The sequence below is a fragment of the Perognathus longimembris genome, chromosome 13, assembly GCF_023159225.1.
Source record: "Perognathus longimembris pacificus isolate PPM17 chromosome 13, ASM2315922v1, whole genome shotgun sequence".
NCBI classification, from domain to species: Eukaryota; Metazoa; Chordata; class Mammalia; order Rodentia; family Heteromyidae; genus Perognathus; species Perognathus longimembris.
The window spans coordinates 48,061,241-48,087,918 of NC_063173.1; the positions used below are offsets into that span (position 1 = coordinate 48,061,241).

General features: G+C 43.1%; 1 protein-coding gene across 5 annotated transcripts in view; it reads right to left on the reverse strand.

Annotated features, from left to right (window-relative positions):
* The window catches only part of Ambra1 (autophagy and beclin 1 regulator 1), a 206,852-nt gene that overhangs the window by 21,935 nt on the left and 158,239 nt on the right, over positions 1–26,678 (reverse strand). For all 5 annotated transcript variants that reach the window (XM_048359846.1, XM_048359845.1, XM_048359844.1 and 2 more), the window contains 2 exons: positions 20,142–20,330; positions 17,864–18,018 (listed from right to left, as the gene is read on the reverse strand). In XM_048359846.1, coding sequence (XP_048215803.1) covers positions 17,864–18,018; positions 20,142–20,330 — 344 coding nt within the window. The remainder of the gene's footprint in view (positions 1–17,863; positions 18,019–20,141; positions 20,331–26,678) is intronic.

The following is a 26,678-nucleotide window of genomic DNA, read 5'->3' on the forward strand; positions in this document are numbered from 1 at the left end:
TGACTTACAAACTTCAGAGAACAGAGAAGGGCCAGAGAAAGTGGCCTTACAAGGAAGAAAATAATGTTTTAGTAAATTAGATGCTTAAAGATGTGCTGAATGAGAAACTTCTTTTCTAAAATTGTTTTAGTCCAGAAAAATAGCAAAGCCTAAGTCACAAATTTACCTCTTATTGTCTGTTGCTGTGGAGGGATTAATAAGCAAATACTATCTAGTACTTGCTTTGGAGACACAATTCTCCAGTAAGTATGACAGGTAGACCAAGTTAGGAGAGACATAGTCACAAAGTAATTAAACAGTCGCCATTGGAGGGTCTGAGACCCTCTCCTTACTTCTCTAAGACCTTTTTTTTTTTTTGGTCAGAACTGGGGCTTGGACTCAGGGCCTGAGCACTGTCCCTGGCTTTTTTTTGCTCAAGGCTAGCACTCTGCCACTTGAGCGACAATGCCACTTCTGGCCATTTTCTGTATATGGTGGTACTGGGGAATCGAACCCAGGGCTTCATGTATAAGAGGCAAGCACTCTTGCCACTAGGCCATATCCCCAGCCTCTAAGACCTTGTTAGTTACCTTACAATTTCCTCAGTCACAAGGACACTGATTTGTCCTCTGGCTCTGGCACATCCTCACCCCCACCTCCCATCCAAGTCCTTAAATGGTGCTGCTCCCAAGAGAAGGCAGCTCCCAAGGGCCAAAATCTTTGGTTATTAGGCTAAATCCTGCTTTGTGGCAGAAAGCCAGAAGATGCCCCGTGAACATCAGCAGCTTCCAGGATTCCTGATAAGCTTTTGCTAGGTCACCACATCTTGCATGAGGGTGGGAAGGAGGGAATTAATGCAAGACTGTCAGAGGGGGAGGAGGTCCAGAGAGTGCATTATGGATACTGCATTGATTCTTAGGTCCTGGAGGGTAGCTGCCCCAGGCCTTTTTCCACACAGTTCTGCAACAAAAGGCCACAGATTAAGAGAACCTGATATATTCTGAAAAATTCCAAGGTGTGGTTTCCAGTCCTTTCCTAGGCTAGAATTGAACAGCTCTCAGTACATCTTTGAGGGGGGACATAATGTCACAATTAGTCAGCCCTGAAAGCTATCTGGGCAACAACTTCTCCAATACTGACAGATAGCTAGGTAGTTCTAGCTACTCCCCAACCATTTATGGCTTTAGTCATTAGTCTTTCCCACCCAGAGCTGTGAATCTCTTTCCAGAATGCTAGAGACTGGCTTTATAACCTATTTCTCAGAACTGACAAGAAACAACAGCTAAGATGGCATAAATATAACCCTATCTTTACCAAATGTGCCACAAATACAGCTCAAGGTTACCTTAACAGCAGGGGGTGACGGCACATGCCTGTTATCCCAGCACTGGGGAGGCTGAAGCAGAAGGATCATGAGTTCAAAGCCAGCTTGGGCTACAAAGCCAGACTGTCTCAAAAAAATAATAAATTCCTTTACATTAGGTGCCCTGAAGCTCCCCCAGGAGATATGTAGAACAAAAGCAGGTAACCAGCACCCACTGCCCTGTCCCACCTAACTAATTCTATTACACTGGAAAATTGTCAAGGGTGTGAGGGTCTCTTTGCAGGCCTGGCTACAAAACCAGTCTGCTGATTCATGTTTGAGGAGTCCTGGTTTTACTTGTCTTAGTTGCAGCCATGCCCTGGTATATAACAGATACTGACAGCTTCCTCTACCTTCCCAAAGTAGATTGTTCTCATTTCTGTCTAACATCAATGAAGGAAAGTAGAATCAATATGCTAGAAGGAACAGATTTTTGACTCAGTGAAGTCTTTAGCACGTCAATAAGGAAAGAGGCAGGTCACTAAATCTTTTTGGTTCTTAGGCAACAGAAGATAATGATTCCTCCATTTCTAGGATCGAACACAATCTAACACTTGCCTTTTCATTCCTCAAACTTTAATAGGAACTTGGGGCAAAAGAAGACACTTCCCAGATAAAAAATGAAGGGCTCTTGTTCAAAGACAGATTGGCAAAAGATGAGGTCAGTGGGCAACCTTTCTTTTCATCTCCTTTAAAATTTAGAGGAAGGGGCTGGGGATATGGCCTAGTGGCAAGAGTGCTTGCCTCGTCGTATACATGAGGCCCTGGGTTCAATTCCCCAGCACCACATATACAGAAAACGGACAGAAGTGGCGCTGTGGCTCAAGTGGCAGAGTGCTAGCCTTGAGCAAAAAGAAGCCAGGGACAGTGCGCAGGCCCTGAGTCCAAGCCTCAGGACTCAAGTGGCAGAGTGCTAGCCTTGAGCAAAAAGAAGCCAGGACAGTGCTCAGGCCCTGAGTCCAAGCCCCAGGACTGGCCAAAAATAAAAATAAAAATAAAATAAAATAAAATTTAGAGGAAAATGTATTGTAGCCCTTAACAAAGGGCTTTCTACTGCATGCCAACAGAGATCAGACCATTAGTCCATGCCACAAACTGCTCTGCTCAGATCAGATGAAATAAGAAGCTAAAACAACAAAACTGTGGTTATTTTGTTTAAATTTGTGAATCTCATCATCTGTGAAGTTGGAACATGCAGTTGGCGGAACTCCTCTACCTGGAGACAATGAAGCTGGATGGAAGAATGGAGTGACTTAAATGGGGGCAAGCCAAAGGGTCTTTGAGAAAGAAAGGACTATGTGGGTAGGAAACATCTTCTGAGTAATGTTGGGTATCATGAGAAGCCTTAAGTTTTCAAGAGTGGTGACTAGAAGAGAATCAACTCTCCAGGAAGTGGGGGAGAAACCAATGGAAAGCAGATGACACCCATGACTTTTCCATTGGAAATAGACTACTACACATCTTGTCACCAGCTAAGAAATGCACATATCCCAAAGTAGGGACATTATGGCCCTCTTTTCTTCCTTTAGAGCTGTTGGCTTCCTTACATTTATAAATTCTTAGTTACTTCAACCCTAGTTTTTTTTTTATTTTATTTTTTATTTTTTCTTGAACTCTGGGCCTGGGTATTGTCCCTGAGCTTCTTTTGCTCAAGGCTAGCACTCTACCACTTAAGCCACAGCACTACTTTCTTTTTCTGAGTAGTTTATTGGAGAGAAGTGTCTCAAAGACTTTCCTACCTGGCCTGGCTTTGAACTGCAGTTCTCAGATCTCAGCCTCCAGAGTAGCTAGGATTACAGTTACAGGCATGAGCCACTGACACCATTTTATTTATTTTTAATTTTTTTTAATTTTTAAAGACAGTCTTGCTTTGCTATCTAACCCAAGCTGGTCAGGAACTCTATAAATCTTCCTTCCCAAGCATCTAGAGTGCTGGGATAACTGGTGTGCACTGTCATACCTGTACCTGGCTTGAAATTAATGTTTTCTTACATCTGTGCTGGGGACAAGCACTACCACTGAGCTATATTACCCTTTTGTAGCTATTGTAATTTTATTTACCACCTCAAAACTCAAAGCTCCCCCCCGCCTTTTTTTTTGCCAGTCCTGGGCCTCGGACTCAGGGACTGAGCACTGTCCCTGGCTTCTTTTTGCTCAAGGCTAGCACTTGGCCACTTGAGCCACAGCACCCCTTCTGGCCGTTTTCTGTATACGTGGTGCTGGGGAATCGAACCTAGGGCTTCATGTATGGGAGGCACGCTCTCTTGCCACTAGGCCATATCCCCAGCCCCTCAAAGCTCCCTTTTTAAAATTTGTGGTGCAAGTGAGGATTGTAGGCCGATAAATGGCTTATGAAAACTGCAGGGACCAGTTGTCGAGACAACCCACTTGTAATCGAAGTCCCACAGGTGACAGCAATGATGGTGGATCACTGGTCTGAAGCTTGATGGGTCACTATCTGAGTAATAACCAAAGCAAAATGGTCTGAGGTGTGGCTCAAGTAGCAGAGTGCCTGCATAGTAAGGGAAAGGCCCTGGGTTCAAACTCCAGTTCAACCAAGAACTGAAGGCTGTGGATGTAGCTCAATGGTAGAATACTTACCTAGCATGTGTGTGAGACTCAGTTCAAACCACAACACTGCACACACACACAAAAATCTAGTTGCCTAATTTCTGCCTATCCTAGGGACACTAGGAACATAAATTGCATCAGTGCTAAAGGTATGGAAGTGATGGACAAAGATACCTTCACTTAAACAGGACGTAAGATATCACAAGAAATGTACACACTGCCCTACTATGTAACTGTACCCTTTTTGCACAACACCTTGTCAAAAAATTTGTGTTCAATTAATAAACAAATAAATTAAAAAAAAGATACCTTCACTTAACTTGGCTCAGACAGGAAGTTCTAGAAGAAAAATCAAGTTTAGCTTTCCTTTGTCCTTGATTCTTTAAGATAAAGCCTCAGATACATAAGGGTCAATGATTTTGAAAGCTTTTTCTTTACAGCTATGTGATAAAAGTGTACTCAAGAGTTGAGTATTATACAGACTGATCAATACTTTGGTGTGTTAGAGCAACCTTCTTCTCCTCTTTCATTCTTCCTCTCTCTTCCTGAGTGAGTGTGTGTGTATGTACTGTTGCTGCTATTGGGGTGGTGGTACAGGCACTTGCACCCAGGGCTTTGTACATGCTAGGCAAGTGCACTCTCATTGAGGTCTATCTCTAGCTTTTCCTTTCTTGGTTGTACAAGCTTTTGCTATTCAGTGCAGATGTTTCCGATGAGTGTGTCTTGCCCTAAGTTTTTCTAGGTCATACTTAAACTCATAGTGAGGAATTTAAGTGCAAGTGATAAGTAAGGCCTTTTTTCCAATTCTAATTAAAATTCTTACCTACCAGTAGTTAATTTTACTCATACTCTTATCTGGAAGCCCACACCTGTTTGCTTACTAGCTAGAACAACAGATAGGTGTTTCTCTTCAGGCTTGCCATTAGAAGGAATATTTCTTCTTTTTCCCACTATTCAACTCATTGCTATCCTTGGATCAGAGGTTCTGATATTGATACTTATTATCTTTTTAGTACTACTCTGGCTATAAAGAAACATTAATGGGAGCCAGGTGCTGGTGGTTCATACCTATAATCCTAAGTACTCAGGAGGCTAAGATCTGAAGATCACAGTTTGAAGCCAGCCTGGGCAGGAAAGTCCCCAATTAACCCCTCAAAAACTGGTAGTAGAACTGTGGCTCAAAGTGGTAGAGCACTAGTGTTGAGCAAAAGGGACAGCATCTAGGCCCTGAGATCAAGCCCCAGGACTGATTAAAACAAAATAATTAACTCACTGATTTACTTTTTAAAAATATGTAATATTTCATGATCATCACAGAGTCTGGAGATGCTGATTATTATAAGTTCATTAATATGAACCATAGAAGCTAGGTATAGTGGCATAATAATTATAATCCCACCACTCAGGAGGGTGAAATAGAAAGATCCTGAGTTCGGAGACTGCCTGGGCTGTATAGTAAAATCTTGCTTCAACAAAACAAAAGCAAAGGGAAAAAAAAAAAAAGAGAAAGACAAAAAGATCCTGGGTCTAGATGGGTGCCTGGTACCCTCAGCAGTGACCAACACCTGGGCACTTTTGACCTGTCAGTATTTTTTGGTTTTGTTTCTTTTAGGACAGCATCTTGCTGGCCTTGAATCACCATTTTGTGCCCAAGTATGCTGGACTTAACAGGTGTGCTCCTCTCCTAGTTTATACTTCCATATCTATCACTAGGCTATCCTCCTTCCCTGCCCTTGGAATTAGCCTGTGACAGAATGTGAATCAGCTTTACAAAATTACTTAGATTTGGAAAGTTTGATCTTCAAAAGAGACCTGAAACTTTTTACTCCAGAGTGTTCAGAAATCTAAGGGAAATGAATCTCTTCTTAGTCTTGGGGAAGGCAAGGCTGGCTTTGGGGGAGGCAAATACCAAAATAAAGATATTTTATTTTTGTATCCTGGAAGGGTACTATTTCTTCGTGGGGAAACTGGGATAAAAGAGAGACCGCTTTGTTGTCAGAAATGATTTACTCCTTCCTAAGATTCTTTCCTCATTAATTTTCTTAAAGCTGCCTGTCAGCTGATTAAAAGCTGCTTCCGCTGTAATTATCTTAAAGTCAACTTCTGAGATGTGGTACAAAGCATCTATCCTCAAAAAGTTTCTTTCTTCAGAACACTGAAGGAAAAGAGGGAGAGGCATGGGAGAAATCAGAGGTGTCTCTGATGCTATTTGTCAGAGAAGGGAGGGGACAAGATATAAAATTAAAAATAACATTGGAACTTCAGTCAAAGCCATCTATTTATGTATATTTTTCCATGACAAATTGATTCAGTGCTGATGATTTCTTCCCTACAAGTCCTCTGAAGAGTAGAGTCTATATTGCATTTTGGTCACTCAAGAAAATTTTATTGGGGGCTAGGAATATGGCCTAGTGGTAGAGTGCTTGCCTCATAAACATGAAGCCCTGGGTTCTATTCCTCAGCACCACATATATAGAAAAAGCCAGAAGTGGCGCTGTGGCTCAAGTGGTAGAGTGCTAGCCTTGAGCAAAAAGAAGCCAGGGACAGTGCTCAGGCCCTGAGTTCAAGCCCCAGGACTGGCAAAAAAAAAAAAAAGAAAATTTTATTGTATCCCTTCCATGTATGTTAAATCAAAACTCTTGAGACCTAAGGATTTAATAAGGCTAGGTACAATGATGTATGTCTGTAATCCTAGTTACTGAAGACAGAGAGAGATCAAGGGGAATATAATTCAAGGTCAGTCTGGACAAAAAAAAATGAAATCTCATATTAACCAGTAAAGGGTGGATACACTGTTGAGCACCTGTTATCTCAGCTATGGTGCAAGTGTGACTATGAAGACTGGGGTCTACTTAGGCCCAGGTATAAATTCGAGACACTGTTTGAAATATAACTAAACCAGAAAGGGTTGGAGGACCTGAGATCAACCCCAGTACCCTGAGATGTAAAGAGCCACTGAGCCATTACAGAAGCTAAACAGAAAAAAAAAAAAGCGAAAAACAAATCCTGGGATAGCTTTCTGCTACTACCAATATCTAGGCTAGGTAACAGTTTGAAAAATGGACCTAGATCTAAGAAAAAGTTAAACCAAACACACACACACACACACACACACACACACACACACACACAGTCAGGGCCACACACACAGACACACAGACACACACACACACACACACAGAGTCAGGGCCTGGGAACTGTTCTTTAGCTTCTTTTTTTCCTTTGGGCTTGAACTCAGGGCCTCAGTGCTCTGTTTCTGAGCTTCTTTGGCTCAAGGCTAGCACTCTACCCCTTGAGCCACAGTGCCACTTCTGGATTTTTCTGTTTATGTGGTACTGAGGAATTGAGCCCAGGGCTTCATGCATGCTAGGCAAGCTCTCTACCACTAAGCTAAATTCTAGCCCTGTCCCTTAGCTTTTCTGCTCAAGGCTAGCATTCTACCACTTGAACCACAGCTTCACTTCTGCTTTTTGGTGGTTAATTGGAGTTAAGAGTCTCACAACAAGGAGGGAAGGTGGGAGAAAATGAGTAACAAGTTTGACTAGAGATGTACTCACTAACTTAGGTATATAACTGTAACTCCCCTGTTTGACATTCCCCACTTTGACAATAAAATAAATTTTTTTTTAAAAGTCTCACAAACTTTCCTGTCAGGCAGGCTTTGAACTTTGATCTTCAGATTCAGCCTCCTGAGCTAGGATTACAGGTATAAGCCACCAGCCCTGGTCACTAAGAATATTTTTGTAATAAAACGTAGGGGGAAAAGTCATGGCTTGTTTTTATTAGATCTACATTGGCTGTCGATTAAAAGGGGCAAGGTTTTGAGATAGGAGGCAATCCTTAAGGAAGTATATATGCCAACTGGAATAGTGAAGTAGGGCTTGTCTCAATCTATATGATGGGATTAAACCAAGGTTTCAAGGTAAGTTCAGAAATGTGAAATCGCCTTTTGTTGATATATGATTAACTTCACTTGTTTCCTTCCCTTCCCTGGCTCTTGAGTTGAAGGACATCTAATAATTTTTCTTTTATCTGGGGCCAGGTACTTCAAGGTCTGGCCCCTGAAACTATTAGATGCTGTGGTGGCCATGAGATGCCACTCTCTCTACCTTCTTTTGTTACATGTCCTCCACCGCTCCTCCCCTCCCCCAACCCTGCCCCCCCCCCCACACTTTTCGTGCTATGTAGCCCAGGCGGGTCACAAACTTTCTATTCTCCTGCCTTAGCCTCCCAAGTGCTGCAATTACAGATATGTATACCATACCTGGCTACATTTTGCTTGCTTTTGTCTTTTTATGATAATAGGGTTTGAAATCAGAGTTTTGAATTCAGAGCCCTGAGCTCTCAGTTTCTTTGCTCATGGCTGATGCTCTACCATTTGAGCCACATTTCCACTTCCAGCTTCTTGATGATTAAGCAGAGATAAAAGTCTCACTGTGTTCTTATTCTACCAAGTAGCTAGGTTTACAGGTGTAATTATGCCACCAGTGACTGGTTTAGACTGTACTTCTGTCTTTGTCACTTGTCTCTCAAGCCTCCACTAAGCATGGCACATGGGAGACATGCAACACTGATTTAAGGAATGTGTTTTAGTTTGAATTCTTATCTGCTGCATACTTCCATTCAAGTACATACATATATATCCTATTCACTACCACCATCAGTGTACCTAGCACTGTAATCAGTAAATCATAATGGTAACAGGGTACTAAAGGGAGCAATCCTTCTGAAAATATAAGAACATTTCCCTTCAGCATCAGAGCTTTCTCAGAGTTCTAGTTCCAGTTCTGACACATGGTAAAATGTTACAGTAGATACTTCTGAAGTGAAAAGCAAAGCACTCTGTTTTTTCAAAAATTGGTCAGAGGGGCTGGGAATGTGTCTTAGTGGTAGAGTGCTTGCCTAGCATGCATGAAGCCCTGGAGTTTGATTCCTCAGTACCACATAAACAGAAAAGGCTGGAAGTGGCACTGTGGCGCAAGTGGCAGAGTGCTAGCCTTGAGCGAAAGAAGCTCGGGGACAGTGCCAAGGCCCTGCGTTCAAGCCCCAGGACTGGCAAAAAAAAAAAAAAAAAAAAAAAAAATCAGAAAAGCAGTTCTTTCATTTGTAGAAACTCCAAATATTTATATTTAAAATAATCCTTGTCCTAAACAATTAAGGAGTTTCTTCTTCCAAAAAAATAATCCAACAAGCAAATCATATGTAAAATCTCTCAACCAAGGTGAATTGCCTAGAAAAAAACTAGTTTCTAGGTCATTTCCTTTGAGATTCAGAAAGTCAAGAAAGTTAAAGATTTTGTGTTGTGAGATGAGGAAACAGACGAAGTCATTATTTTAACTCTGAGAATTCTAGAAGTAGGGTACCTTGGTATTTCCTTTAGTATAGAAGTGGATTCCTTGGCTGAAGTAATCACTATACTTTGATCCTAAAGGTCAGAGAATGTCTTTAGAATTTATCAGTCGCATAGAAAAAAAAAAAAAAAAGATCCTCTTTATCCTTGGAATCTCTTTGAGGAAGAAGACAAACTTTACAGCTCTCAAAAGACCTTTTAGAGGTTGGCTAGAAATTACTTCCTCAGTAGATTTTCAATAGCAACAAAAATCAACAAATTGGGATAAGTAAAGGAGCAGGTAGAAGCCCAGAAAAAGCTGGATGTGGTATTCCATATCTGTATCCCAGAACGTGAGGGAGGGTAAGACAGGAAGGAGGAAAAACTATGTGGGATGTAGTAGTTCAAGACTATAATAATCCTAGTTATTTGTTATTTGGGAGGCTGAGATTGGGACTGTGGCTTAAGGTCACCAGGACAAAAAAAAAAAATGTTCTCAAGACTCTATCTGAACAAATAGTTGGGCATGGTGGTATGTACCTGTCATCCCATTGATTCCAAGAAGCAAAACTGGAGAATTGTAATAGGCTTGCTCTGCCATAAAAGTTAAGACTTTATCTAAAAAATAACCAACACAGCCATGGGGGGCTAGTGGCTCATGCCTGTAATCCTAGCTACTTAGGAGGCTGAGATCTGAGGGCTGCAGTGTGAAGCCAGCCCAGGTAGGAAAGTCTGTGAAACTACCAAGAAACTACCAAGAAAGTCTGAAGTGGCTAAAGTGGTAGAGCCATTAGCCTTGGGCAAAAGAAACTCAGGGACGGTAATAAAGGCCTTGAGTTCAAGCCTCAGGACCAGCATGCACACACACACACAAAAATCATCTACCTTATGAAACCGTAACCCCTCTGTATATCACTTTTTTTTTGTTGTTGTTGGTGGTAGTGGTCATGGGGCTTGAACTCAGGGCTTGGGCACTATCCCTGAGGTGTTTGTTGTTGTTTTTAAACTCAAGGCTATAGCACTCTACCATGTTGAGCTACAGTACCACTTCCAGTTTCCTGGGGGTTAAATGGAGATAAGAGTCTCACAGACTTTCCTGCCCAGGCTGGCTTTGAATTGTGATCCTCAGAGCACAGCTTCTTGAGTAGTTAGGATTACAGGCATGAGCCACTAGCACTGGCCATATCACCTTTATAATAGTTAAAAACAAAATAAAACAAAATATCAACACAGTGGGCCTGGAAGATTGGCTAACATGGTAGAGTATCTATTTTTGAGTATCTATTAGCCAGTGCAAGGCCCTAAGTTCAAATCCCTGTTCTGTCATACAAATATATGAGTTGGGGAAAAAAGAGTATCCATCTGTTAATTCTTGTGTTGAAAGAACTAATTCTTACTCTTGCTATCTTAAATATCCTAGCATTGCTCACCCCCATCAATCATTGAATAACCCCTGCCACAGTTGCTGACTTTTGCCCCATCCTTAAGTAACATAGCACTTATTGTTGTGCAAACTAGATGAGCAGTTTTGTCTATGGCTATTTCTGGCTTCATTAGTAACTTTGTATTTTTGTTATTATGCTTTCACTTGGTTACAACCAAAGTTATTATAATGTGCAAGTTGCCACTATTTTAGAAAATTAATTGCAGTTTTCAGCTACAATATTGTGCCTTGTTCCAATTAGAAAATGAAAGCTGAGAGGGAACACAGGCAGTTTAGTGTTTTGAGAAATCAGCAAAACTTCAGCTCAGCAGTCTCTAAAGCCTAACTTAAACAAAATAGAAATGAACAAAAAGCCCTCACTGGCTCAAGTGAAAGAGGATCAAACAGAAAAGAAGACTGAGAATAGCATATTCAGCCTGAAGGAACTGGTGATGGACAGAGGTAAGGGAGAGGGAAATAGGTGCCTAGGTTCACCTTTTCCACCCCCATCTGTCAATTATTAAAAATGGAAGGACTAAAGCTGGTCTTAGTAAGCAAAGAAAGGGAAGACCAAAAAAACCCTAGATCCTTGAAAATGAAAATGAGTCAACATGGAGAAGAAAAGACTCCTTGGAAGCGGAGCTAAGCAAGATTGTAAGACCCCCAGTTCAAGTCCCAGTGGCAGGGCTTTGAGGGTGGGGAATGAATGAAACAAAAGACTCCAGCATATATAGATGGCCAAGGGAAAAAACTTGAAGAGCAGCAAGAACTAAGAAAAGAGGGCCAGGAATCTGGCTTAGTGGTAGAGTGCTTGCCTTGAATGCACAAAGCCCTTGGTTCGATTCCTCAGTACCACACACAGAGAAAAAGCTGGGGAAGTGGCACTGTGGTTCAAGTGGTAGAACACTAGCCTTGAGCAAAAGGAGCTCAGGGTCAGTGCCGACGTCTGAGTACAAGCCCCAGGACTGGCAAAAAAGAGGAGAAGGAGAGGGAGAGGGAGAGGGAGAGGGACTGGGAGAGGGAGAGGAGAGGAGAGGAGAGATAGAAGGAGAAGTATAGTTGGGCAAAAAACAAACAGAGTTTGGTGGAAAGATAACAAAAACATCACTATGCCTGCAATGAAATTAGCAAAAGATCCAGATACCACATTCCTAAAAATCACAATGATAAATAATCTGAGACTGTCTCTGCCTTGCTAGTAAGGCTGAGGGCAAAAACCCAAAATAAAGTAAATATTTAAAATAGTAGCTCATGGGGCTGGGGATATGGCCTAGTGGCAAGAATGCCTGCTTCATATACATGAGGCCCTGGGTTCGATTCCCCAGCACCACATATACAGAAAATGGCCAGAAGTGGCGCTGTGGCTCAAGTGGCAGAGTGCTAGCCTTGAGCAAAAAGAAGCCAGGGACAGTGCTCAGGCCCTGAGTCCAAGCCCAGGACTGGCCAAAAAAAAAAAAAAAAGTAGCTCATTAAGTATATATTGGAACCATATATCAAAGTTGTTTTAAAAATAGGATACTGCTGGGCTGGGGATATGGCCTAGTGGCTAGAGTGCCTGCCTCATATTCATGAGGCCCTGGGTTCAATTCCCCAGCACCACATATACAGAAAATGGCCAGAAGTGGCGCTGTGGCTCAAGTGGCAGAGTGCTAGCCTTGAGCAGAAAGAAGCCAGGGACAGTGCTCAGGCCCAGAGTCCAAGCCCCAGGACTGGCCAAAAAAAAAAAAAAAATAGGATACTGCTTCATTCTTCTTTTATTTTGTTACAGCTGTCTGGTGTTTTGAGATAAAGTCTCTCTGTATAGGCTGGCCTGAAACTCACCGTGTAGGCCAGGCTGGTCTTTAAGTCACAATCCTCCTACCTCTATCTTCAGGTTACTGGGACTACAGGTGGGCTGAGATTGCATGTCCCCAACCTTCTGACTTTAGCTTTAAAGTAGTTCTGTATCAGGCTGGGGATATGGCCTGTGGCAAGAGTGCTTGCCTCGTATACCTGAGGCCCTGGGTTCAATTCCCCAGCATCACATATACAGAAAATGGCCAGAAGTGGCGCTGTGGCTCAAGTGGCAGAGTGCTAGCCTTGAGCAAAAAGAAGCCAGGGACAGTGCTCAGGCCCTGAGTCCAAGCCCCAGGACTGGCCAAAAAAAAAAAAAAGTAGTTCTGTATCAACAAGGATTCTGTATATCTAATGCAGGTTGTCCAGGGACCACAATTTGATAGGTACTGATCTAAAGGTCTGAATAACTGCTTGAAATAAATGTACCCAAAGCTAATAGCAATTAGCAATTCATTTTCAGAAGAGTTTTCATATGGGGCTGTGTAAGTGATAATCTCATGGGAAGATATGTAATAGTGGGAATTGAAATATATCAGTACCCTGGAAGATGTTCTCCTGGGAATGTCTGTTGGCCCAACAAGTTCACCTCTAAATATCACCACAGTGAATTCCAAGAAGCAGTAAGAAAGAAGGGAATGCAGGGTAAAGAGATTCTAGGACAGGCCCCTTGCCCACAGAAACATTCTTCCAGGGCCAGGGTATACATTACAAATGGAGGACAATCTATATTTATCTGTATGCATGAAGATACTCTGAAATCCCACTAAACCCTCATTCTTTGCTCTAGACAAAAATTCACTGCTTGCCTTAAATGGTGGTTACATATAGCCCAGTTATCTAAAAGAGCTAATGTCTATCCTTCCAGCAAAGACATCATCTGAGCTCTTCAGCACCTCTAAAAGTCAGGGGCAACAAGACCTGGAAAACCAAAAATGCTTATGTAGACTGGGGGTTTACAATCATACTAGGTGGATACAAGGTTGAGCAAAACCTGGTTGACATGCCTCCAGCCTGTCTCTTGAGTGAGAAGAATATTTCCTAAGTAGATATCTTCTAGTTACTTCAGCTCCCTCACACAGTAGCAAATGGTACCTGAGTACTAAAATGTTTCATTTTTCCAGGTGCTGGTGGTTCACGTAAGTAATCCTTGCTGCTCAGGAAGCTGAGATCTGAGGACTGGGGTTCAAAACAAACTCAGGCATAAAAGTCCCCATGAGACTCTTATCTTCTTCAATTAACCACTCAAAAATCAGAAGTGATGCTGTGGTTCAAAGTGGTTAGAGCACTAGCCTTGACCAAAAGATCTCAGCGACAGTCAAGGTCCTGAGTTCAAGCCCCATAACCAGCAGTAAAAAAAAACAAAAAAAAAAGTTTCATTGTGGGGCCTTAGAAGTAACTCATTAGCCTTACAGCTGGCTAACTGCTGTGAGCTGCTTAGCAGGACAGCAATGAACTAAAAGGATTACCATATCTCAGCAGACTTTTCCAGCTTCCAGTATCACATGTGACAAAAGACCACCATCTTGGCTTAGGCAGTTTATGTTTGCCTTTAGCAAGATGATCTAGATTGCACAGGAAAAGAGGAACCTGGCTAGGATGGAAGGCTAGCAAACTGTGCTCAGGAGTTAGGGAAAGGGGGCTAGGAATGTGGCTCAGTGGTAGAGTGCTTGCCTAGCATGCAATGAAGCCCTGGGTTCGATTCCTCAGTACCACATAAACAGAAAAGGCCAGAAGAAAAAAAAGAGCTAGGGAGAGACCTGGCTTCTCAAGAGGCTGGTGATATCTACTAACATTTCCGAAAGCAGACCCATAAACAATTTCCCTTAATTAGGCAGGGTTAGAAGAACAGCTGGTACTACCAGGTAGTAAAAAGCAGATACCAGGTGCTTTTATCATCTAAGTCTGCTTAAGATAGGCCAAAGAAGGTCAACTTCCAATCTCAAATATCTAGTAAACAAGTGTGATGAACTATAGTCTTCTCTTCTTCATTCATACCATATTCAAGAATCAGAATTTTCCTGTGATTATTATGCCAAAAGTAGAGCACCTTGCAGAAATGTGCTGTCACAAGTCACTGGTACTTCTAGACACCAAACTAGGTACTTCTAGATACCAACTAGGATGCTTCTCTTGCTTTCATTGATACAGTTCCTCATAAGTGCCATGTAGGTTCCCTACTAGAAACTTGGGCTTCACCAAAGAACTCAAGACATGTTCTCTGCTGCTCTGAAGGAGGCTCTATCTAGTAGAGGAAATACACATAAATATGTGTGAATACAGGAAAATAAACATGAGTAGGTGGGTATTACCATGAGAGTATGAAATGCACACTGTGGTGGAGTGATCAGTTCTGGGGAGGAGGGTGCACAGGAGGGGATGAGATTTTGGTATAAGTGAGGAGGATCTCTCCCAGGGTTAAGTGCCTGGCCGGAAAGCACCTTATCAAACTCAAGGAGCTTGAAAAGAGATCAGTATAGTCAGCTGGAGGGTATTTATAAGCAAAAAGAAGAAAAGGATGGAATCAAGGCCCACTTTGTGCATAAAGATACTACCTCTAGTCTTTCTTTCTTTCTTTCTTTCTTTCTTTCTTTCTTTCTTTCTTTCTTTTTTGGGGCCTTTCAAGGAGCTTGGAAAGAGATCAGTATAGTCAGCTGGAGGGTATTTATAAGCAAAAAGGAGAAAAGGATGGAATCAAGGCCCACTTTGTGCATAAAGATACTACCTCTAGTCTTTCTTTCTTTCTTTCTTTTTTTTTTTTTTTGCCAGTCCTGAGCCTTGGACTCAGGGCCTGAGCACTTCTTTTTGCTCAAGGCTAGCACTCTGACACTTGAGCCACAGCGCCACTTCTGGCCATTTTCTATACATGAGTTGCTGGGGAATGGAACCAGGGCTTCATGTATAGGAGGCAAGCACTCTTGCCACTAGGCCATATTCCCAGCCCCTAGTTTTTCTTTTAAAATAAATGATTTCGCTGGGTGCTGGTGGTCTTATACTTGTGACCCTGGCAACTCAGTAGGCTGAGATCTGAGGATCGTGGTTGATAGCCAGCCTCTGAAGGAAAGTCCATGAGACTCTTAGCTCCAATTAACCACACCAGAAAGTGCTAGCCTTGAGCAGAAAAGCTCAGGGAGAGTGTCTGGGCCCCAAGTTCAAGACCCATGACCAACAAAAAATTAAAAAAAATTAAAAAATAAAAGAAAAAAATTTCTAGTTGGGTGATGGTAGCTCAATGTCTGTAACCCTAGCTACTCAGGAGGCTGAGACCTTAGAGGAATTAGGCAGCCTGGGCAGAAATGTCTCTAAGACTCTGTCTCCAATTAACCAGCAAAATGCCAGACTGAAGGCCTGGCTCCAGTGGTAGGGCCAGCCAAGCAAGCCGAGTGAGAACACAAGGCTGAGTTCAAGCCCTAATAATGTCTGTTTGTCTGTCCCTCTCTTTTTCCTCTCTCTCTCTCATACACACACACACACACACACACACACACACACACACACACACACACACACAGATTTCCATTCCAAGCATTTAACAAGCATCTATATGCACAGCAGAAAATAATGGACCCTGGGGGTATATGCCCCTAAGGAGTTTATACTGAACCCAACTGAGTAGATTAAACATACACAACTAAAGAAAACAAACACACCAACAAGTGCACTGAACTATAAATGGCATAGACTACACAGAGTACTGAGGGAATTAATTCACAGGTTGTTAGACTGGAACAAAGCTTAAATACTATCTAATTAGAGAACTATTCAAACGCTTGCCTTCCCTTGACATAAACCCTGGCCAAATAAGCCCATTGGGATGTGGGAGGCTCAGTTAGCTACAATAGTGTGGAAGAGTCCAAAAGACCACTTAAGACTACTAAGAACACAATGGCCAGAAGGCTTTATGTCAATACAAGAGAGGCATGCCTCAGAGAACAGAAAATCTAAATAAAACCTTTTTGTTCTGTTGGTGAAATGCTGGAAACAATTAAGAGCAAATTTGCTGTCTGAAGTTCTCATCTTCCATCCTGGTTATGGTTTCATAATAGACAATACCCACATCTTTAGTCATTTTTCACCGGTTATTTGTAGGATAGGGTCTCACTTCCTGCCTAATATGTACCTAACTTTTGATCTGCCTAATCTAGGTTTCCCATCATTAGTAGGATCACAGGCATGCCGCCACCACATCCAGCTTTCTTCCATGGAGATGGGAGTCTTGAGCATTTTTCTGCCCAAGCTAAGCTGCACTCTTGATTCTTGGCCTCCTACACAGCTTAGGATAATAGGTTAGTACCACTGTGTCCAGTCATAGGCTGAGAAGGGATCTCATGAACTTTTCTGTCTGGGCTGGTAGTTGTAAAACTGCTTCCCATTTTAGTCTTCTAAGTACCTAGGTGGATCGTGCCTTTAATCTATTCATAAGCCTTACAGCTGGCTAACTGCTAATAGGCTATGATCTGAGGACTGCAGTTTGAAGTAGCCCAGGCAGGAAAGTCCATGGGACTCTTAACTCAGATTAACCACCAAAAAGCCAAAATGGAGCTATGGCTCAAATGACAGGATGCTAGCTAACCTTGAGCAAAAGAGCTTAAGGAAAGTGCCCAAGCCCTGAGTTCAAACCCTAGGACTAGCACAAACAACCCACCCCTACATTACAGGTGTGAGCTACTGGCACAGCATCAAAAATACTTTATTATTATTAAAAAAGGTTTTTTGTTTTTGTTTTTGTTTTGGTGCCAGTATTGAGGCTTGAACTCAGGGCCCTGTACTCTTGTTTGGCTCAAGACTGGAGCTCTATCACTTCTGGCTTCTGGCTGGTTAGAGATAAAATGTCTCTCAAATTTGTCTGCCAAGGCTAGCTTTGAACCTTGATACACAGATCTCAGCCTCCTGAGTAGTGAGGATTACAGGTTTAAGTCACTGGCTAAACATATGTATTTTAAAAAATACACAAATATTTTATTAGATTTTAAAAAATTTTGTCAGTTGTGGGGCTTGAACTCAGCACCTAGGCCCTGTCCCTGAGCTTTTTCGCTCAAGGCTAGTGCTTTATCACTTTGAGCCACAGTGCTACTTCTGGTTCAGTGGGGGGTAACTGGAGATATGAATCCCAAAGACTTTCCTGCTTGGGCTGGCTTCAAACTGCAATCCTCAGAGCTCAGCCTCCTGAGTAGCTAGGATTACAGGTGTGCCCAGCTGATTGGATTTTTTAAGTGTCTCTGTACTAACAGTTCCATGGCCTGCTGACCAGGCTGGACTAGAGCTATGACCAGGACAGCTCAGGTTGGTAGATCAAACTGTGGTCCACCACCCTGCTAAGCTTCAGAGAACTGCATATAGTAAATGCATAAGTAATGGCACTCACCCTCATTGATGTCTCACCACCATGAGCCTGTTGCAGCCTGAAGACTTGGGCTACCATGTGCTCTGTGGAGGGGTGCAGCAGTATCCTTCGGGAGGCCAAGCCCACCATTACATATCTGCCCATTGGAGACAGGCTCACTGAAATAGCATTGGGACCTAAAGGCCAAAAGAACAGAGAGACATTTCCTAAAGTATTTGCCATTCCAAAGAAACACCTTTCACTCTTTTTTTTTGGTCTGTCATGGAGCTTGGCGCTGTCCCTGAGCTCTTCAGCTCAAGGCTAGGGCTCTACCAATTTGAGCCACAGTACCACTTCCACTTTTCTGGTGATTAATTGTAGATAAGAGTCTCGCCAGACTTTCCTGCCCAGGCTGGCTTTGAACCATGATCCTCAGATCCTCAGCTTCCTGAGTAGCTAGAATTATAGGTGTGAGCCACTGGCACCTGGCACTATATCTTCTCTCTAATGTTCATATTCATTTGATCACTCTGGGGTTATATTTTACAGTATTGTAGTGAGTACAAAACACATTTATATAGTACAGTGTTTAGTATTCAATGCTAACATGGTTAGTGCATTAATTACATTTTAAAAATTGTAAAAAGCATAGTTATAATTTTACCTCAAAAGTTTTAAAATATTATTTTGAAATCTTTAACATTTTTCTCCTTTTTTGCCAGTCCTGGGGCTTGAAATCAGGGCCTGAGCACTGTCCCTGGCTTCTTTTTGTTCAAGGTTAGCACTCTGCCACTTGAGCCACAGCGCTCCTTCTGGCCTTTTCTATATATGTAGTACTGAGGAATTGAACCCAGGGCTTCATGTATAAGAGGCAAGCACTCTACCACTAGGCTGAAATCTTTAACATTTTTCATCATTAAATATTTTATAAGAGCATTTTTTGGGGGGGATGTACTAGAGTCTGAACTCAGGTCTTTGTATCTGCTAGGTAGGTGTTCAGCTGCTAAACCATGCCTCCAACAACAAGAGCATGTATGTGTGCTGGTACCAGGGCTTGGACTCCGGGATTCATGCTCTCACTTGGCCTTTTTATTCATAGATAGTGATCTACCACAAGCCACATATCCAACTCCAGTTTTTTCTGGAAAGATAGAGTCTTGTGGGTGTGGGTGCATGAACCATTGGTACCTAAATATAAGAGCATGAACTCAGGGACTGGGTGCTATTCCTTGAGCTTTTGTGCTCAAGGCTACCATTCTACCACTTAAGCCAAAGCTCCACCTGTGGCTTTTGGTGGTTAATTGGGAGATAAGTATCTCACAGACTTTCTTGCCCAGGCTGGCTTCTAAATGCAGCCCTCAGATCTCAGCCTCCCAAGTAGCTCAGATTACAGGTATAAGCTATTAAACAACTCTTAAAAAAAACAAAAAATCTCTTAACACAACTTTACATTTCTCTGAATGCTAACACTGCTGTAAACTTTCTTATTTGTACATCTTTGTATAGGTTTCTGAGAAGTGGGATTTCTGGATCAAAGAACACACATTTTGGGAGGCTTCTCTTTAAGCCTTATATATGTTGGCTAAGGACTTTATTAATGAGCTATATCCAGTCATTTGTTTTATTTTTTAAAGATAGGGCCTCAAATAAACTGTATAGCCTAGGTTGGCCTCAAACTTGTGATTCTTCTGCAACATTGCTAATGCTGAGTTTATAGGTATGCATCACTACACTCAGTGTATTTTTTTTTAATACAAAATGCCACACCCTGTCTTGTAGTGTGTATGTGGGCTTAGTTCTCTACTCAATAGTCAAAAGCTTTTTCCTGCCAGGTATTGGAGGCTGAGATCTGATGACTGCAGTGTGAAGCCAGCCTAGGCAGGAAAGTCTATGATACTCTTATCTCCAAATAAACTATTTTTTAAAAAAAGCTAGAAGTGGAGCTGTGGCTCAAGTGGTAGAGGGCTAGCCTTTTAGCAAAAATGAAGTTCAGGACAGTACCCAGGCCCCGAGTTTAAGCTCCAAGGCTGGCGTGTGCACACGTGCGCACACACACACACGCGGCTTTTTAAAATTTTATTTTATTTTATTTTACTGTTGGCCCAGTGATGCTATTGTGGCAAGGAAGACTCTTATTTGAGATTCTTTTGCAATGCTCCTAGCCAGGACTCCCAGAAAGCAAACCTTTTCTGGCCTGTGCTTCAGCAAACGCAGAGGTAGTGAGACCATTTCTCTCACCCAACTTTTGCCTCACCTAGGAGTACCCAAAACAAGCACCAGTGTCCCTCTGCCTTTAGGTTGGGGGCTTCATATCTCTTACCAAATCTCTTGGTGTAAAGCATTTCCCCCAGGTTATGAGGGGCCAGGGAGTACACTGCCAGGATGCCTTCATCAGGAAAGCCCCTCTGGCTGCTAGGGATGAATGCTGCCAGGAGTTGTCCATCTGCAGAAATGTCACAGCTGGCATCATTGTAGATCTTGCAGTTCTGTACCAGCACATTCACGGAGGCTGTGTTGGACAAAGAGAGGAAATATGGTAAGAAAGTTTGGAACTGATGTTGCAAGAAATTCTGAGACTAAGAAATTTTGTGACCTTCTTAAGAGTGTGAACCCTGTCTATAAATGCTATAGATGCCTTGCCATTCGAACTAAAATGTCAGGGATCAGGAAACACGAGAAGCAGTAAATGGCTCTTCTACTACATTAGTAGAGATGGGGACAGGGTAGTCCACACCCCCACACCACCTATGGGGTTTCAGTTCACACTTAGGAGACATCACTTGAGAGATTAGATGAAAAAAGTTAACTACAAAATACAAAACTTCCTGGAGGGTCACTCAACAGCTGTTATGGTTCAAAAGATCAAAACAAAATGAATGAAACAATCGAGAGGGAGGGAAGGAGGGAGGGAGGGAGGGAGGGAGGGAGGGAGGGAGGGAGAGAGAGAGAGAGAGATTTCAGGTAGATCGTTCCAGGGGCAGGAATCCTACTCAACACCTGCTATGTGATCCAAGTCACTTTAGAAATTGGCATTTTACTTCCTCTTTGTGAACACCAATCCCTAACTCGATAAAGAGGGGATAAATAAAACAGACCCTGTCCTGGCTAGACAAATGGATCCTTTTGATCTTTGTCATGATGCTTTATGCTTTTTTCACACTGTGATCCAATGTTCCCAGATAGCCCTATTCTAAGAACAAAGTCCAGCTTGCTGAGATAGCAGGAATGGGGTTGAGAGACTAAAGGCATGCTTGTCCAGAAGGAGAATCCACTCGACTACATGTGACAGAAATAAGGAGATATTAGCCAGTAGTGGGACTATAGTGGGCTGGTTTTGGATTTCATTTGTTCCCTTCTGCAAGCTCCCTGTGTAATCTCCTATGGAGACAAAGTGGTTTATCCTTAATGTGAAGCTGGAACAAGAAGGCCCAATCAGTGGCACAAACAGAAAATAACACATTTAAAGAGGCCAAGAACTCTTTCTTTTTTCTCCTTTTGACCTATGGCATGCAAAGCAACTTTCTAATCATTCTCATATTTGAAGAAGTCCACTATTATAGTGGCTAAGAAACAAAACAAAACAAGGGCTGGGAATATGGCCTAGTGATAAACTGCTCACCTCGTATACATGAAACCCTGGGTTCAATTCCTCAGCACCACATATATAGAAAAAGCCGAAAGTGGCACTGTGGCTCAAGTGGTAGAGTGCTAGCCTTGAGCAAAAAGAAGCCAGGGAGGGAGGGAAGATGGCGCTGTCACAATACGGAGGCACCCCAACTCGCTCCAACTGAATAGTGAGCTAGGAACTCCAGCACCCAACACCCCATCAAGAATCCAGCAAACCCAACAACCAGAAGCAACAGAGAAACACAGGAAAGGAAAAAGAACAACAACAAAAAAAGAGCCTATAACCTGCACAGAGCCCAAAAATCTCCGGGGCACCCCACCCACCGACCCTGGCCCGGGCTGGGAAAGGGGACCCGGCGCCGGCAAATGGGACCGCAGACCATCAGCAACCAGAGAAGCAACAGCCGAAAAGACATGCCAGGAGTGCAGAGTCCAGATAGCAGGAGCTCCACGGACCCCAGATGAAGAGCAGACCAACCGAGACAGACGGCAGCGCGGGACTGGAGGTGCGGGACCGAATGGCTGGGAACAGACGTAAACAGCAGGGGAACCTGGCAGCGCAGACGAGGAGAGCTGGACAGGGAAAGCCAGGACCACCACCGCCAAAAGACCGATCGCCACACCCCAGCCCCGAAAAGCCACAGCAGCGCGGGGCACACATACAATCCAGGACCAGTAAGTTCCCCATTACCCCCCCTCCCCCAAATGGGAGACCAGCTCTAGCAGAGACCCAAACCCTACAAAGAAGCTAGAGCTCCATCCCTCCCCCTCCCTATCCCGAGGGAACAAAGGAGCTCCATATCTGGCGGCTATAGGACCCTACAGCCTCTGGAAGGACACGGGAGCTAGCAGAGGTGGAGCAGCGCCCAACAAAGTGAGCGGGAAACACCTTAGACAGGCATCCCCCCCAAAGCCCCAGCTGAGGAGCCTGAACCTGGCCACACCAGCCCCGCCCCCTCCCCAGCAGGGGCCCGGGGACTGGTAGGCATTGGAACGCCACCTGAGGTGCCCTGGTCCTCGTGGACTTTTTGAACAACAGTCACAGGCTTGCTAGTGTGCAATACCAGCCCAGCAAGGACACCTGGGCCCAAACACACACCCCCTCACAGCGGAGGCGCAGAGAGTCTGTGGGCACCAACCCGCGCCCAGACACTTGAACCTGCTGGGGTCCACACATTCCTCCCCCCACAGCAGACTCGCAGAGGGCCCAAGCACCCTCCAACAACTCGAGGCAGCACGTCCCCAAAGGGAGCACTAGAGTGCACACGCACATGCCCCCTCCCCCCCCAGGGCCAGTGTGGGCCAGCGTGCTAGCCCTCCAGCAGGAGGATCTCCTCCCCAACCCTCCGCGGGAGCCCACAAGTGGGCAAACTACAACACCCGCTCTGATAGGCGCACTCTGCACAGGTGGGCAGGGCCCCCCAGTGGCAGCGCCCACTCTGATAGGCACACTCCGCACAGGTGGGCGAGCCGCCTCTCAGCGACAATTCTCAATCTGTGAGGTGAGCTCCTCTGACCACAGTACCGAGTGGGAAAAAGAATCAAAGAAAAGTCCCCACACCACGCTGGATCAGCGACCCGCAAATCCCCATCAGGGGCACACTAGGGTCAGCACAACACAGCGGCAGGACACAGTCCTGCAGAGAAAGACACAGAACCTACCCACCCCCAAGTGCAGTGAGGGTGACCACCCCGGCAACAACTGAGACGGTCACACTCACCCATTGGGCAGCTAGGTTCAACAGCCAAACTCAAACCCAGAGCCAGGACACAAACAAGTCTCCACTGATGGACCAGCGGGAACCAGCACAAAGCCAAGCCAAGGGCGCCACCTACAGATCTCCAGATGCACAAATCACAAAGAAATATCACAAATTTCATGAACGGCCAAGCCAACTCGCCAGCTCCAAAAAGTAGTACGACTGAAGAGGAGATGGAGAATAAAAAAACAACTGAGGCTATGATAGCAGAAAGGATGGAAAGCCTCAGGAACGAATTAAGAAAAGAATTCCAGGAGTTTAGAATGGAAGTCTTGAAGGATCTTCAGGAAGTCAAGAAAGAAATGGAAGTAAAAATGGATACAACGCAATCCTCCGTTAAAGAAGACCTTAACATCCTGAGAAGCGAAATGCATGAAAAAATAGATTTAAAATACAACTGTTTAAAGAAAAAAATTTCCACGATCAGAGCTGACCTGGCAACCATAAATAGCTCCCTGAAATCCATAAACTCCACACTTGAAGCCACATTTCAAATAATTGATCATATTGGATCCCAAATCTCTCTTTTGGACGAAGCTGCTGCTGATAAGGACCAGAAAATTACCACACTCCAAGAAACGGTAAAACTCCAGGGCAGATTAATCCAGGAGCTAGTGGACAAAGACAAGAGATATAATCTGCACATAATTGGAATAGAAGAAGGAGATGAATACCAAAGCAGATGGCTACAACATATTTTCAATAGAGTTATTGCAGAAAACTTCCCCAATCTCACAAGGGACCTCACCCAAGTAACTGAAGCCTATAGGACACCTGGCAGACCAGACCCTAGAAAATCCTTGCCCAGGCACATAATAATCAAGACTTCAGATCTCAAGAATAAAGAGCAAATTTTGAATGCAGCCAAAGCGAAGAAAGAGATGTATTACAATGGGAAAAGGATCCGAATAACAGCAGACCTCTCCACACAAACCTACCACGCATGAAGAGCATGGAAGAACACAATCCAAGTCCTACAGGCCAACAATTGCCAACCCAGAATTAGATATCCAGCGAAACTAGAATTCACATTTGAGGGAAAAACCAGATCTTTCCATAGCAAAAAGGAAGCATGTGAATAAAAAATCAGCCTTACAGCGAATTCTAAGAGGGGAACCCCACCCAACAGAAATCGTACAGGACACACAGACAGAAACAGAAAGAAACTACAATAGCCAGAGCCCAACAGAAAGAGCAGCTCATTAAAGACAAGAAAAAAAAGGAGAGGAAAAACAGCCTAACAGGAAAATGGAAGGGGAAAAAACACTCTTATCCTTGATCTCTTTGAATATAAATGGTATAAACTCTCCGATAAAGAGGAGCAGACTGACAGAGTGGATCCATAAACAAAAAGTTGCCATCTGTTGTCTTCAAGAGACCCATCTTTCAGCAAGGGACAAAAACAGGCTCTGAATGAAAGGATGGAGCAAGATCTTCCAAGCAAAAGCACCTACTCAAACGGCAGGGGTAGCCATCCTGATATCAGACAAGCTGGACTTCTCATGAAAATCAACTCAAAAAGACAAAGAAGGACACTACATTTTAATACAAGGAAAAATCCAGAATCAAGACATCACGGTGATAAATGTATACTCACCGAACAAAAGAGGCCCTACCTGTCAAGCAAATTCTCACAGAACTACAGAACAAGATAGACCCAAACACAATCATAATGGGTGACTTTAATACCCCACTCTCTCCAAGAGATAGATCCAACACCCAGAGGATTAGCAAGGGAGCTGAGGACCTAAGTAACATCATATCCCAAATGGATCTGACAGACCTACACAGAATCTTCCACCCTACAGAGACCCAATACACCTTCTTCTCAGCACCCCATGGATCATACTCCAAAATAGACCATGTCATAGCCCACACAAAGAACCTCAGCAAATACAAAAGTATTGATGTCATCCCATGTATTATATCTGACCACAGTGGAATAAAGTAACCCTCAATAACAAAGGATACCACAGAGGCTATACACATTCTTGGAGACTAAACCTCTCACTGTTATCTAACACTTGGGCCACAGACCAAATTAAGGATGAAATTAACAAATTCATAAGCCACAACGACAATGAAAATACATCACAAAGAAACCTTTGGGATACAGCTACGGCAGTAATGAGGGGCAAGATCATTGCCCTCAGCACTCACATTAAAAGAATGGAAGCAGAGCAGGTGAATAACCTCACGATGAAATTAAAACAACTGGAGAAACAAGAAATGATTGAATCTAAAAAGACTAGGAGGAGAGAGATCACAAAGATTAAAGAAGAGATAAATCTGATTGAAAACAGAAAGACCATTCAACAAATAAATAAGACTAAAAGCTGGTTCTTTGAGAAAATAAATAAAATTGACAGACCCCTCGCAAGACTAACAAAAATAAAGAAGAGACTCATATACGTAAAATCAGGCACTCCACCAGAAAAATTACAACAAATACACACGATATTCAAACAATCATAAGGAACTATTTCCAGAACCTCTACTCAGTAAAAAACAATAATTTTACAGAAATGGATCAATCCTTAGAGAAGTATAAACTGCCCAAACTGAATCAAGAAGAAATAAATCAAATAAATAAACCAATAACTTACAGCGAGATATAGGGGGTAATAAAGAGCCTCCCAACAAAGAAAAGCCCAGGCCCAGATGGATTCACCAAAGAATTCTATAAAACCTTTAGTGAGGAGCTAGTACCAATACTCCTCAAACTCTTCCGCAAAATAGAAACAGAGGGAGAAATCCCAAACTCATTCTATGAAGCTAATATTATACTCATCCCCAAACCAGGCAAAGACCCAACAAAAAAAGAGAACTACAGGCCAATATCACTAATGAACACAGATGCAAAGCTCCTCAATAAAATATTAGCTAACAGGATCCAGAAACTGATCAAGGAAATTGTACATCATGACTAAGTAGGCTTCATCCCACAGACACAAGGATGGTTCAACATCCGTAAATCAATCACTGTAATTCACCACATCAATAGAACTAAAATCAAGAATCACATTGTAATCTCAGTCGATGCCCAAAAAGCCTTTGACAAAATACAACATCCATACTTAATAAAAGCTTTGGAGAGAACAGGAATAGATGGAACATTCCTTAAAACAATAAAAGCCATATACAACAGACCAACTGCTAATATCATATTAAATGGGGAGAAACTAAAATCATTCCCCCTAAACTCAGGAACAAGATAAGGATGCCCACTCTCCCCACTTCTCTTCAACATAGTGCTGGAATCCTTAGCCATAGCAATAAGGCAAGAGGAGGACATCAAAGGAATCCACATCAGCAAGGAAGAAATCAAGCTATCCCTATTCGCAGATGACATGATCTTATATCTGAAGGACCCAAAAAACTCAGTCCCCAAACTCCTACACCTAATAAACCATTTTGGAAAAGTAGCAGGATACAAAATCAATCCACCAGCAATGTAAAGCAGAAAAGGA